This window comes from Urocampus carinirostris, chromosome 8 (assembly GCF_059441175.1).
Source record: "Urocampus carinirostris isolate Australia breed hairy pipefish chromosome 8, RoL_Ucar_1.0, whole genome shotgun sequence".
In the NCBI taxonomy this organism is placed as follows: Eukaryota; Metazoa; Chordata; class Actinopteri; order Syngnathiformes; family Syngnathidae; genus Urocampus; species Urocampus carinirostris.
This window is the reverse complement of record NC_142356.1, coordinates 44,431,612-44,446,226: the sequence shown is the minus strand read 5'-3', so window position 1 is coordinate 44,446,226 and position 14,615 is coordinate 44,431,612. Positions and strand designations below refer to the sequence as shown.

Below are 14,615 nucleotides of genomic sequence, written 5' to 3'. Positions count from 1 at the left end.
TTTTATCTTTTATCAGCATATTTGGTATTGGAGTAATCCAAAAGTAATTGAAAGTAATCCAGTTAAAGTAACCCTACCCAACCCTGGCAGAGACTGTTCAGTTTGGGACGAGATGTCAGTGTGTTCAAAAGAGACCAAAACCTTCCATACTCTCTTAACGGTTCAAGAACAGCAATTAATTTACTTTGGGTCTTGGATTGGTAGTTTTACGAGAATGTTAAAAAGTTATATATTGATTGCAATTGGACAAGGATGTGAAATCATCATTTACTGTTACTGAAACCAAATTTGAAAAAAAATAATTTCACTCCGGATGGAAACGGTAGACCCCCAGGTTACAACAATAATCTGATCTGAGGATCGCTAAGTAAAATTACCATATAGCTTGAGATAGAAATCTGCATTGCAAAACTCCCTGTACCCTAGATTTGGGGTCGGCAACACGTGGGGATTGCATGCGGCTCTTTAGCGCTACAGAGCGGCTCCCTGGTACTTTTCCAGAAATGTTTACACATTAACAAAGATTGAGTAGGAATATATTTTCATTTTAGTATGGTTTCTGTAGGAGGATAAACATGACACAAATACGTTTAACGTTTAAGCCATGTTTGTCAAGGCATGTTTTTTGAAAAATTTGTGTAACTTTTTTCAACAATGTTTTTTTTAATATCAAGATATGAGAACACCTATTTGCAGACTTCAAGACTAAAAGTGAAATGTTGCAGATAATTAAAGATATGTTTCTCTTCACTATGACAGTGAAGGGAAGTTAAAATGGCAAGTCAAGTCAAGTCATGTTAATTTGTATAGCCCTTAATCACAAAGAGTCTCAAAGGGCTGCATGGATCAAAGACTATTGCAAACTATTATTACAGACTAATATGACACCATCCCCTCATTAAAACCTACATGAGGGCAAATAATACACATATTATCAACATAAAATATAGATTATTTATATGCTATAGAGTAGAAGTGTGTTTTAAGCTGAGATTTAAACATTTCCACTGAGGTTGCAGATCGAATCGCAAGGGGAAAAGCATTCTACAGCACCGGGGTTAGGGTTAGGGTTAGAACGCTCTCGAACCTGCGGATATCTTCTTGGCTCTTAGGAACACTAGTAGACCAGCGTTTTCGGAGCGAAGGCTCCGGATCGGAACATAGGGGGAAATTAAATATGAAAGATATTAGGGTGCAAGTCCATGCATGATTTTGTATAATACCAACAGAACCTTAAAATCACAACTTAAGCTAACAGGGAGCCAATGCAGGTTGGCTAAAATCGGGCTAATGTGATCAAACTTTCTTGTCTTAGTTAAAAGCCTCTCTGCAGCATTTTGTACTAGCTGAAGGCTCTTGATTTTGGACTTCGGGAAACCGGAGAGTAGTGCATTATAGTAATCGAGACGGGAGGTAACAAACACATGAATTATAATTTCCGCATCCGACTGATACAGCATAATTTTATCAATATTGTGAAGATGGAAGAAAGCTGTTCCAGTAATATTCTTAACGTGTGTTTGAAAGGACAAATATGACACCTAAATTTTTGACTGAGTCGCTCTGGGTGATATTACATTTGTCAATGTTCAGAGACATTTTTGAGAACAAGTCACGGCATTTAGATGGATCAATAACTAACATTTCGGTCTATTCAGGGTTAAGGCGCAAGAAGTTGAGTGACAGCCACTCTTTTATCTCCGTGAGGCAGGCCTCCAAATTTCCACAATTTAGTGTGGCAGATTCCTCCAGCGGAAGATATAGTTGAGTGTCATCTGTGTAGCAATGGAAACTGATATTATACTTGCGAATAATATCACCTAATGGAAGCATGCAAATGCTGAAAAGAAGAGGGCCAAGTACTGAAACCTGTGCAACACCACAGGTAATAATAAAGGGCTCAGGTATCATTTCACCATTTTTAACACAGTGCGTCCTATCTGAGAGGTAGGATCTGAACCATAAGAGGATGGTTCCTGAGAGACCATTCCATTTTTCCAACCGTTCTAGTAAGATATTATGGTCCACAATGTAAAAAGCAGCACTAAGGTCCAGCAGCAGCAAGAGTGATGAAGCGCCGGAGTCCATTGCCAGTAGAAGATCATTGGTGACCTTAACCAGTGCTGTCTCAGTAGAGTGGTTAGCCCTGAATCCTGATTGCATTGATTCAAAAAGATTGTTCTCGGATATAAAGTCATACAGCTGCTGTGCCACAACTTTTTGAAGTACTTTAGAAAAAAATGGTAGGTTTGATACAGGTCTATAATTACATAAGCTTTCCGGATCAAGGTTGGGTCGTTTTAGTGTAGGTTTAATGCAACATCATCAAACAGAAAATCACATCAACAAACAGAAAATCAAGGACATTTAGCGCCAGAATACTCAATGGACTGTAATGAGTCGTGTGATAATAAGGATTTCTTCATTTAATCTCTTTAATTTAGTCAAAGCAATGAAACATACTGTAATTCAATAATATTAAAATGAAGTTAAATTTGTGTCTTTTATTTTTTGCGGCTCCAAAACATTGTATGGTTTTTTGGTCCAATATCGCTATTTCAACATTTTAGGTTGCCTACCCCTGCCTTACATAATAACAAATTAGTATAAAATAAGTAGTAATTATGTGGAATATATATATATATATATATATATATATATATTATCAAATAACATTATAAATATATATAGAGGGAAAAAATGGTATCAACAGTGTCTGAAACTCATGACAAAAAATTACCCGACACCAGGGCAGACAACGCCCTACCTACCATTTTTCCCAACTTTAAACACAATCCGACCAATCGCAAAAAAAAGAAACAATCGTTGCAAAGTATTAAGGATTGATAATAAGAATATATAACAGAACAACACTTTAAAATTAAGTTTATCATAAATCTACTTATAACATTCATTGCATGTATATGACATCGCCGTTTTCCATCTGCCATCAGGATGTACTGTATTTACTCAACTTCATTCATGCAATGTTTTCTTTGCGTTGTCTGCTACAAGCCACGTGAACTCCTCTTTCCACGATGTTTTCAATGTACGTTTACGTTTTGTAACCTCATCAATTTGGTTAGCTTATTTTGAATGTTTCTTCTGGGGCTGAGGTTTTCGCTTGATTCCTGGTAAGGATATATCGGAGTGTGCAGTTTCCTCATGTGTGAGAAGATAAGCAGAACATTGTGGTTCAGCCTTTAAGATGCAAGCCCCGGGCGTTATTTTAGACACTGGTATTAACCTTTTGTCAGGACCAGAACCGGAAGCAGAACCCACTCGCGTAACGTTATTCACAGTTTTTATTGGGGAGAAAAGAAAGGAGTGCACACTCGATCCGGAGATTGCTAGATTGCTCAGAACGCGGAATTTCCATGACGAGCGAAAGTGGAGTCGAGAGCAGGGGAAAAACAGATCGATGGCCGGGAGGAAAACAAGAACAAAAACACCGAACAGACGAAAAAAGGGTTTACTGAGTCAAAACGTAGATTTGCAGGGCTCGACGTGTCAAAACCGAGTTTCGCAGGGCTCGACATGTGACAACAGAGTTTTGCAGACGCTCCAACAAATGGCGACTCACAGGACAGCGTTTAAGTAGTGACAGGGAGCAATCTGTCAACGAGTTTCAGCTGGTGTCCATGGGCGGGGCCAACTGGGCACCCTGGCAACCGCGACAGAAGCTGGCGCCACATGGCGGGGGCCAATTGGGCGCCATGGCAACCGTGACAACTTTACTGTGTCATAGCTTGAACTGGTAGAGTGGAGTAGCTGGTGGATGCAGAGGGGGGGAAGAGACGGCAGTTTCAAAATGAAACTGATTTAAAAACTTTGAGGATTGTCAGGTCCTACAAACTCACTCAAATTGCCTGCTTATTTTTGATAATGGGGGGGATTTTGTAGAGGTTTATTGTTTTATATTCTTTATCAATTATCCATTATCCGTTATCGGTCAAATCATAATACACTACAAAGCCAAGAGGCCGAGACACTTGCTTCCAGCCAAGAGGCTGAGTCAAGGTCCTAGCCACAGGGCCAAGCAGCGATCAGTGCGAATGCAACGTTCCCGAAGGTACTGCAATACCGGGCCAATGCGTGGAGTGGACAGAGCAAGCTCATGGTCCCAATTTTCAATTGGTTACGGCTATGCAACTTAGCAGGGTAGAGATTTGTGTGCCATCTTTGTATTTTTGGGTAATTGCAATCTTCGTTACTATGGTTGTCTTGTTTTTGGCTTATCAATTTAGCATCACTGCAAGCCTTGGGACTCATAGTGAATAAAAACAGTACCAAAAATATAGAAATATATTGCTGAATTGCAAAGTATTTGCGTAGCACACAAAGTTATGAACTGAAGAACGAAAGAGAAAGGCCTTGTGGGTGGTAGTTCATTCAATTGCAGAATGGCATTATTATGAGGTCATGATGAAAACCAACAGCAGACCAGCAACTTATATGACATTGTCCAATAGCAGACAGGCATCTTAGAGGTGCATGAGTCACGAAAACTGCAAAGTTTGAATTTTGGACGTTTTGGGGCACACTAAATAATGTATTGTTGAGGTAGTTAAGTGGGGAAAATGCGGTAACGAGGGACTAAAAACATCTTGTATCTTATATTACTGTAAATGTCATAAGACAGTGACATCATATCCCAGGGGTCTTTCATAAAGTTCTCGTACGGCCTGATCTCTGTTGGATCACTGCATTGGTTTTTCTTCTTTGGTTCTAGAACAAAGAATCCAACAATCAAGCGGTGGAGCAAGGGACGCTTGTGGCAGAAGAAGAGGTACCTACTTTATCTTTTTGTACAAAATGTGTCCAAACCTTTCATTTTTTTTCAATAATGAACAATGCAAGGGCACATTTTGGGTGGATATTTTGCCAAACACACCATAATCATTGCTTTTTTATTTATCAAGACTATGAACTCTATAAGATTTGTTAAGAATTAAAAGTTCTTGGGCATGACCCACTAGAATGTATTGCCTCATGTCGTGATCACTACCAATATCTCATCTCTACTTTCAGAACCAAAACAAGATATCAACCGTTATTAGCCTAATTTCTCACGGCGTTATTCCCTGGCCATGATTGATTCAGTATATATCATGCAGCCCTAGAAATTGTGCTTAATGGCGCATGTTAATATTTTCTTTAAAAAATGTGTCGTTTGCGTGCAGCGGGGGCGCATCCTGGTGTCACTATGCTATAACACGGAGAAAGGCTGCCTGCTTGTTGGGATCATACGCTGCGCCCATCTGGCAGCAATGGACTCCAACGGCTACTCTGACCCCTTTGTCAAAATGTGAGTCGTGTCTGCTTCATTTCGGAAATTCCCCGGCTTTCTTTTTGTTATCTGCATTTGTAAACATTATGAAAGAACAAGAGCAGTTTTATTTCCCCCGGTTTTGCACTAAATGCAAATAGTGTTCTTGTGTTCAGAAAACTGATATGATATAGCGGAGCCTCTAAAAAATTGTGCCTAAGCTTGACAATTTTCTCAAAGAGGGGTCGGGAACCTTTTTGACAAAGAGTTATGAAGTCCAAAATATTTAAATTTTTGGGGGGGAGAGTGCCTTACCATGTATTTGGGAGGTTCGGGTTCGCGCCCCGGCCGAGTCATTCCTAAGACTTAAAAAGTGGTCGGCGGCGCCCTCTGTTGGCTGCGGCTGCATCGGCTCGCTACAACGGGTCAGGTGCAATCGACATTTCGTTCTGTGTACATTGTTACACAGAATGACAATACAAGGAAATTATTATTATTATTATTATTATTATTTTAAGACAAAATTCAACAAAACCACCAACCCAGCTCTCCAGAAAAAAAAGCTGATGCTTTAGCAGATTTTCATTAACTGTTTTGTTTAATGATGTACATGTTCGAAAGGAATGAGCCATTCTGTTTGAATTGGCCCATCAGGAATGCATGAGCCCATTCAATTTGCTGAGTCGTTAGCATGTTAGCATTAGAATAATTTTTCAGCATGAAGAAGTTAGCATTTAGCCGTTAGCATCACTTTTTAGCATGTATCCGTTAGCATAACTCCTCAACATGAGCCCATTAGCATAATTTGTAAATATGAAGTCGTTAAAATATTGCCAATACCAAAAAATTTTAGCATTTAGCCGTTAGCATCACTTTTTGGCATGTACCCATTAGAATAACTCATCAACATCAGGCCAATAGCATAATTTGTAGTTATGAAATCTTTACAATATTGCCTTTACCAAAAAATTTTAGCATGAAGAAGTAAGCATTTAGCCGTTAGCATCACTTTTTAGCTTGTAACTATGATCATAACTCCTCAACATGAGTCCAATAGCATAATTTGTATATATGAAGTCTTTAAAATATTGCCATTACCTACGTTTTTTAACATGAAGGAGTTAGCATTTACCCGTTAGCATAACTCATCAACATGTACCCATTATCATAAATTGTAAATATGAAGTCGTTAAAATATTTCCATTACCAAAATTACCCAAAAAAATTAGCATAAAGAAGTTAGCATTTAGCCGTTAGCATCACTTTTTAGTATGTACCCAATAGCATAACTCATTAACATGAAACCATTAGCATAATTTGTAAATATGGAATAGTTACAATTAGCCATTCCCAAAATTTTGGGGCATGAAGAAGTTAGCATTGCACACAGTGTTCACAGCTAGCTTGCGCTAATACTTGGGCTGGCTGTGCACTTGGCAATGTAGTTGTGCCTTGCTGAAGCAATTACAACTAATAAAATGATCTCGGGGGATTGTATTAATTGTGCCTGCTTCGCAATGTAGTTGTGCTTGCGAGATTAAAATTAATATTATTATTAATTGTGATTGCTTTAGCAAGGCACAACAACATTGCCAAGTGCTGAAGGCACAGGGCAATGTAGTTGTGCTTGAGAAGGGACCTCACAAGTGGTAATCCCTCTTTCAGGATGACCAGGGTGAATCACATTTAGCATTACAATACACAAACATAATAAACACTAGGTAACATGTTGAATATTTGTCCGGAAAGTGCATAACAGCAACGACGCCCCCAGCCTGCAAACTAGTCCAGAAAGCCACGACGCAGCTTCCCATCTCTTTCAGCTGGTCCATGCAGGAGTTGACATGCTTCAGGTCAAACGCTGGTCCGCTGACTCATCTCAAATCGTCTTTCTCCTTTGTATCACCACCAGGCAGGCAGTCGGAAAAAGACAGGACACTACAGAATATGAGGTGGGCAGGGTTGGGTTGGGTTACTTTAACTGGATTACTTTCAATTACTTTTGGATTACTCCAATACCAAATATGCTAATAAAAGACAAAATAAACTAAATATGAATAAAATTATGACTCACAACATGTGGTAAGCTTTCTCTCCTGGCTTTGATCTCTTTGATCTCCGGCAAAACTAACATAAAATGCGACAGAAACAAAATGAAAATAAATCCAAACCGCTTGCCAACATCATTTTTTCCGTTATTCCCCAAGCCTGCGCAAAATTTAGGAATTTTATTCATATTTAGTTTCTTTGTCTTTTATTAGCATATTTGGTATTGGAGTAATCCAAAAGTAATTGAAAGTAATCAAGTTAAAGTAACCCTACCCAACCCTCGAGGTGGGCATCAATCATAAGCTTTGGAATAGAGAGAGATAAGAGGGTGCAAGTCCATGCAAACATTTGTATGTTAATAAAAGAACCTTAAAGTCACATCTCAAGTGGACTGGGAGCCAGTGCAAGTTGGCCAATACGCTCAAACTTTTTTGTCTTAGTCAAAAGTCTAGCTGCCGCATTCTGAACCAGCTGCAAACTTTTGATGCTAGACATCGGGAGACCAGAAAGCAATACAATAATCGAGCCAAGAAGTAATAAACGCATAAATTAAAACCTCTGCATCTGATTGGGACAGCATCGAGCGAATCTTCGCAATATAACGGAGGTGGTAGAAAGCTATTCTAGTAATATTTTTCACGTGTGACTGAAATGACAGATTAGCATCAAATATAACACCTAGATCTTTGACCGAGACACTATGGGTGATATTACATTTGTCTAGGTTCAGGGCAGTGTTTGAAAACAACTCACAACAGTGAGGTGGACCAATAATCAACATTTCATTTTTTTCTGGGTTAAAAGGCAGTGAATGGTGAAGAGCAGTAGTGCATGTGTTTTTTTGTTTGTTTTTCTTTGTCTGAATGATGCCATTGGCAAATGGAAAAGGCACACAAGTGGGAAATATGTGCTACAGACCATTTATTCGGCCGCGAGGCATTGATTTGTTCCAGTACTTCACATTCTACTTCATCCTGCCCATATGCACTAAATTGTGGACACAGAAATTCATTTGCTCTAAATGCTGACTGGACAGTTTCAAGGAAATTATTTTCGGACATATAGGCATTCAGCTGCTGTGCAACGACCTTTTCAAGTAACTTTGCAAAAAATGGTAGATTTGACACTAATGCACTTCCTCTCAAATCGCCCGCAGTCCGTGAAACTCGGTAACCACGTCTCCCCCACCCTAACACTGAACACTGGCTCCCCCCAAGGTTGTGCACTGAGCCCCTTACTTTTTACCCTCTACACCTCCGACTGCTCACCGACCCACGCCACAAACACAATCATTAAGTTCGCCCACGATACCACCTTGATTGGCCTCGTCCCTGAAGGGGACGAGGCGGCGTACAGGGATGAGGTGGGGTCACTGTCAACGTGGTGTTTGGAAAACCACCTCATTATGAACACCACAAAAACAAAAGAACTGATACTGGACTTCAAAAGGAATGGCAGGAGTCCAGCACGACTCATTATAAAAGGAGACTGTATAGAGAGAGTCCACTCCTTCAAATTTCTGGGTGTGCACATCTCCGACGACCTCTCCTGGTCTACAAACACCAAGGCAGTGGTAGGGAAGGCGCAGCAGCGACTGCATTTCCTGACAGTGCTCAGGAAAAATAATCTAAAACAGAAGCTGCAGTTGTCCTTTTACAAAGCCACAGTGGAGAGCATTCTAACGTACTGCATTACGGTGTGGTATACTGGGTGCACAGCAGCAGACAGGAAAACGCTCCAGAGGGTCATCAAAACAGCCCAGAAAATCATCGGTTGCTCTCTGCCCAGTCTGGAGGACATTGCCTGCTCTCGCTACCTCAGCAGAGCAGAAAACATCATCAAGGACTTTTCTCACCCCGGCCACCACCTCTTTGACCTGCTGCCTTCTGGCAAGCGCTACAGGTCACACAAAACAAAAACAAACAGACTCAGAGACAGTTTCTTCCCCAGAGCCATTACCACCCTAAACAGACACCGCACAAAAAAATTAAAAACTCTTGCAAAAACACTAACTCATACGAACGTAAAATGGTACACATGTCTATGTTTCTTGCACATGTTGACTGCACTATGTTCACTGCTCACTTTGCACAATGTTGACTATTTTTTTTTGCACTATGCTGACTATTTTTGCACCAAATGCATATCTTGACTATTTTTTGCACTATAATGACTATTTTTGCACCAAATGTATAATTGCACAAACCCTTACGATACCAAACTGTATTACAATACCAAACTGAATGTAACATCCTACATGCCAACATTTCTTGTGTAAATATTGTGTAAATTATAACTATAACATTATCCTCCTTGTTTTATAACCTTATTTTATCTGTTCCTTTATCTTCTTGGCTTTTTTACCTCACTGTGAATGTGTGAAACTGGAGTGTCATGCCAAATTTCGTTGTCACAATATATTAACCCATTTTGTAACAATGACAATAAAGGTATATTCTATTCTATTATATTCTATACCCCTCTTCCTTTAAGTCATTTTGTGCATAATTTTACATACAGGACTGTCTCAGAAAATTAGAATATTGAGATAAAGTTCTTTATTTTCTGTAATGCAATTAAAAAAACAAAAATGTCATACATTCTGAATTCATTAGGGGCGGCAGTAGCTCAGGAGGTAGAGCGATTGTCTTAGGATTAAGGGATCCCAGTTCGAATCCCGGCTTGTCCGTGTTACATGTCGAAGTGTCCTTGGGTAAGACACTGAACCCCCGATACCCCCGATAAGCAGGTTAGCGCCTTACATGGCTGCACAGATCACGGCCGCTATTGGGAAATGTGAAGCACACTGTAAAGCACTTTGGGAAGTCATTGACTTGAAAAGCGCTATATAAATGCAGATCATTTCATTTCATTTCATTACACATCAACTGAACTATTTCAAGCCTTTTATTATTTTAATATTGCTGAATTTGGCATACAGCTTAAGAAAACTCAAAAATCCTATCTCAAAATATTAAATTATCATGAAAAAGTATACAAGTAGGCTATTCAACTAATCACCTGAATCATCTAATTAACTCGAAACACCTTGCGAGGGTTTCCTGAGCCTTAAAAACACTCAGCTTGGTTCAGTAAACTAAATCACAAGTATGGGGAAGACTGCTGATCTGACTGCTGTCCAGAGGACCATCATTGATACCCTCCTGATGGAGGGTAAGACACAAAAATAAATTTCTCAAAGAGCAGGCTGTTCACAGAGTGCAGTTTCAAAGCATATCCACAAAAAGTCTGTTGGAAGGGAAAAATGTGGCCGGAAACGCTGCACAACCAAGAGAGATGACCGCAGCCTTAACAAAATTGTGAAGAAGAGCCGCTTCCAGAATTTGGGGGAGCTTCAAAGACAGTGGGCTGAAGCTGGAGTCCAGGTATCAAAAGCCACAGTTCACAGACGTGTCCGGGAAATGGGCTACAATAGCCGTATTCCCATGGTCAAGCCACTTCTGAACTCAAGACAACGGAAGAAGCGTCTGACTTGGGCTATGGAGAAGAAGCACTGGACAGTTGCAGAGTGGTCCAAAGTCCTCTTTTCAGACGAAAGCAAGTTTTGCATTTAATTTGGAAGTCAAGGCGCCAGAGTCTGGAGAAAGGCTGGAGAGGAGCAAAATCCAAGTTGCTTGAAATCCAGTGTGAAGTTCCCACAGTCAGCAATGGTTTGGGGAGCCATGTCAGCTGCTGGTGTTGGTCCACTGTGTTTCATCAAGTCCAGAGTAAATGCAACTGTGTACCAAGAGATTTTAGAGCACTACATGCTTCCATCTGCTGAAAAGCTCTATGGAGATGAGGATTTCATTTTCCAGCATGATCTGGCACCTGCCCACAGTGCCAAAACCACCAGTAACTGGTGCACTGACCATGGCATCACTGTCCTTGATTGGCCTGCTAATTCCCCTGACCTGAACCCCATCGAGAATTTGTGGGGTATAGTTAAGAAGAAGATGAAAGACACCAGACCTACAAAAGCAAATGAGCTGAAGGCCGCTATCGAAGCATCCTGGGCATCAATAACACCTCAGCAATGCCACAGGCTGATTGCCTCCATGCCACGCCGGATTGATGCAGTAATCCGTGAAAAAGGATTCCCAACCAAGTACTGAGTGCATCAATGGACATTTTCAAATGTTTGATTTAGTTTTGCTGTTATAAAATTATTTTTTTACTTGGTCTGAGGAAGTATTCTAATATTTTGAGATAGGATTTTTGAGTTTTTTTCAGCTGTAAGCCAAATTCAGCAATATTCAAATAATAAAAGGCTTGAAATAGTTCAGTTGATGTGTAATGAATCCAGAATGTATGACATTTTTGTTTTTTTAATTGCATTACAGAAAATAAAGAACTTTATCACAATATTCTAATTTTCTGAGACAGTCCTGTAATATTTGGTCATGTTGGGATTAAAGAAGCAAAAACAACCTGAAGAGCCGTTTAGGACCCAAAAGAGCCGGTTCCTTTTAGTGAGCCGAGCCGAAGAAGCCAGTTCTCGACAAACTCTTGACTTTACTCAACTTCGTTCTACTTCGACTCGACTTCAAAATACCGCATTTAGGACACGTCAGGGGAACCCGTGTATTTTTACCTTCATGCACTGTAACTTTGACTTAAGTCGCTTCTTAATTAGTAATTTGAGCCCTCATTTTTGTGCACTGGCTAGATTTTCTTGTGCGCTGAGAATGTGCGAGCAGTGCGCAATTGAGCACGCGCGCAGCTTAGACGGAACACTGCACATGACTGTTGTTGGGCTGCTAAGCTTTATGTTACTGGTCACCTGTAACTATGGTATAGGAGCCAGTAGACCGGGGTGAAGTGGGACTAGCTGAACTTGTTTTGTGTCTGGATTTGCTCACCGCGGTTAGAAAGACTCTTAGGGCTAATGCTAACCTGACTAGCATGTTCACTACAACCCACGCTAGCAGTGGTGTCCGCTGCACCTGACATTTTCCTTTTAAACTGCTCTAGCTCACAGACACGTCCTTCTAGAAGGGCTACCCGCCACTCGATAACAACGGCTTGACTAGGCATCCCTTCTACATAATGTTGAAACACCATCTAGATCTACTGTAAATGAACAAAACATGAAAAGAAGATTCACAATATGTTGGAATACCAACTGGTTGTAGCTGAACAAAATATGAATGGCGCGGGGGCTGGTGCTGCGAGCGTCAGGGTGTGGTGGTGGGCAGTTGCACGGGGTACACAGGATAGGGTGAGATGGGCTGGGGAAGGTGGGGAAGTGGGGTCTGTTGGCTGGCCCCTATGCCGCATCCTGGTGGCGCTGCTCTCGTGGGTGCTGCTCCCAAGGGGTTGGATTGGCATGCCCAGTTGCTTCCGGAGCTTTGGGGAGTTGGTTGGGTTTGGGGATAGGTGGGGATGCTGCCCTACTCTGCCTTACACCCTTTTCGATTATGATGTGGTTTTTGCATTTTCAGTTCTACCATACCATGTTTTGTGAAAATAATCCCTGTTAAGATAATTAAAACGACACAAGTGTCCGTAGCAGCACTGCAGCTTAGAGGTTACCACATTTGCGGCACACTCCTGAATCTGAGGTCATGGGTTAAAATCCAGCTGCCAGCCTTCCTGTGCAGAGTTTACATGTTCACCCCGTGCTTGCGAGTCCAAATTGTCCCTCGAGTGACCGAGTGAGTGAGTTGTCTGTCACTGTGTGTCCTGCAACTGGCTGGCAACCAGTTTAGGGTGTCCCATGCGCACTGCCCAAAGATAACTGGGGTGGGTTGCAACACCCTTGCGACGCTACTGAGGTTAAGCGGTATCTGTGGCCAACAATCTGTTTATGCTAATTTCATTCTTATTCCTCCTTTAGTTTTTTTCATAAGATAGGCACTGACTTCGGTAAAACTACATCTGGTGAAGGAAAGTAAGCTGGCAAATTAAGGGAAAAACTGCACATGCTTCTCAGTCACACCAACAATTTTTAAAACAGTTCTACTGGTGAGCTATTAAAGGCCACACACTTAGTAGCTAGATTTATGACGCCCCAAAAATCCCATTAATAAAAGGACCAATACCCTTTCTAATTTACTCATTTACTCTATTTCACAAACTATCAAATAACTCATAGCTAATTTTCATGCCTCAATGTCGCTGGACTCCTTAATTTGGCCTTATTTGCCTTCCCGTTCTGCCTTGTCATAAAATTCAGAAAATTGTACGGTAGCGGACAACTATGAATAACAGCCGCAAGTCCCAGTTAAGCTTTTCTTTCAGCCGAACGTATTCAGCTAGAAAACCAGCACATATGTATTGTTCGTAGCCTTTAAAAAATAGAGACTAATCCTTCCTATCTCCACGGAGCAGTCTAGCCTCCCACCCTCCCTCCGGCATCTTCCCAAACACTTTCAATCCCGACATATTTAGACCGGCAGATTCCAAATGCGCCGTTGTCATTTGTTTTGCAGAACTGGAAATTGCAATTTAATCTGCGCTGAAACATGAGATTTAGCTGTTTGTGGGCGTCCTACCTCGAGTGACTTTTTGGGGTTGTCTTTGTTTCAAACGAAGATTGTGATTTTAAAATAAAGTCAATCCCCCGCGATTTTTCTGCCTCTTGTTTGAGAATTCTCATCAGCATATAACATTGACAGCAAATTAATTCACATGCTCAAAGCGTACAGTAGATTGTTGGGTGGTACAGGATTTCTCCCACAATTGCTCTCTTTCTCCTTTCTTTCTCCTGTCTTTCTCTTTCTTGCTTTCTTTCTTTCTCTTTCTTTCTTTCTTTGATGATGATGATTATTGTTATAACTGTGATGTTACTATTATTGTATTATTAATAATATCATTGGTATACAAAGAATGTCAGTTAGCAGTAACCTTAGTTAATCAATAGAAGGGTCAAGCTAATCATTAATCTTGTTATTATAATTATTATGACCTTTATCATGACTATCATTTTTGTTGTTTTCGTTATTGTTATTATTATCGTTATCAACTATGCTACTATTCTTATTGTTATTGTTGTTGTTTTGCTGCCACCGCTATATTATGCAAATTCATCACAATATTTATAAATGTTGGTGATGTTGGTGATGATGGACAAAACAAAACAAAAACTAAATAAATTGGGATACAATCACATAAAGATACATTTTATACGAACACAAAACTGACATGTACTGCACAACTCATAGTTAGAGCAGACAAGTGGGAGCTTAATGCTGGAGGCATCTGGCTCAAGCACCCATTTCCTGTCATTTCAATGCACAGTTTAGGACACTTAGCAATGGATGTTCCTGCTGCCTGCGGGCGGAACCCCTCTAGC

The 14,615-nt window shown here is 40.5% G+C and overlaps 1 protein-coding gene across 16 annotated transcripts in view; it reads left to right on the top strand.

The window, feature by feature from the left end:
• doc2g (double C2-like domains, gamma) overlaps nt 1-14,615 on the top strand; it is a 139,710-nt gene that overhangs the window by 77,717 nt on the left and 47,378 nt on the right. For all 16 annotated transcript variants that reach the window (XM_088342846.1, XM_088342853.1, XM_088342855.1 and 13 more), the window contains 2 exons: nt 4,733-4,789; nt 5,184-5,308. In XM_088342846.1, the coding sequence (XP_088198972.1) occupies nt 4,733-4,789; nt 5,184-5,308 (182 nt within the window). The remainder of the gene's footprint in view (nt 1-4,732; nt 4,790-5,183; nt 5,309-14,615) is intronic.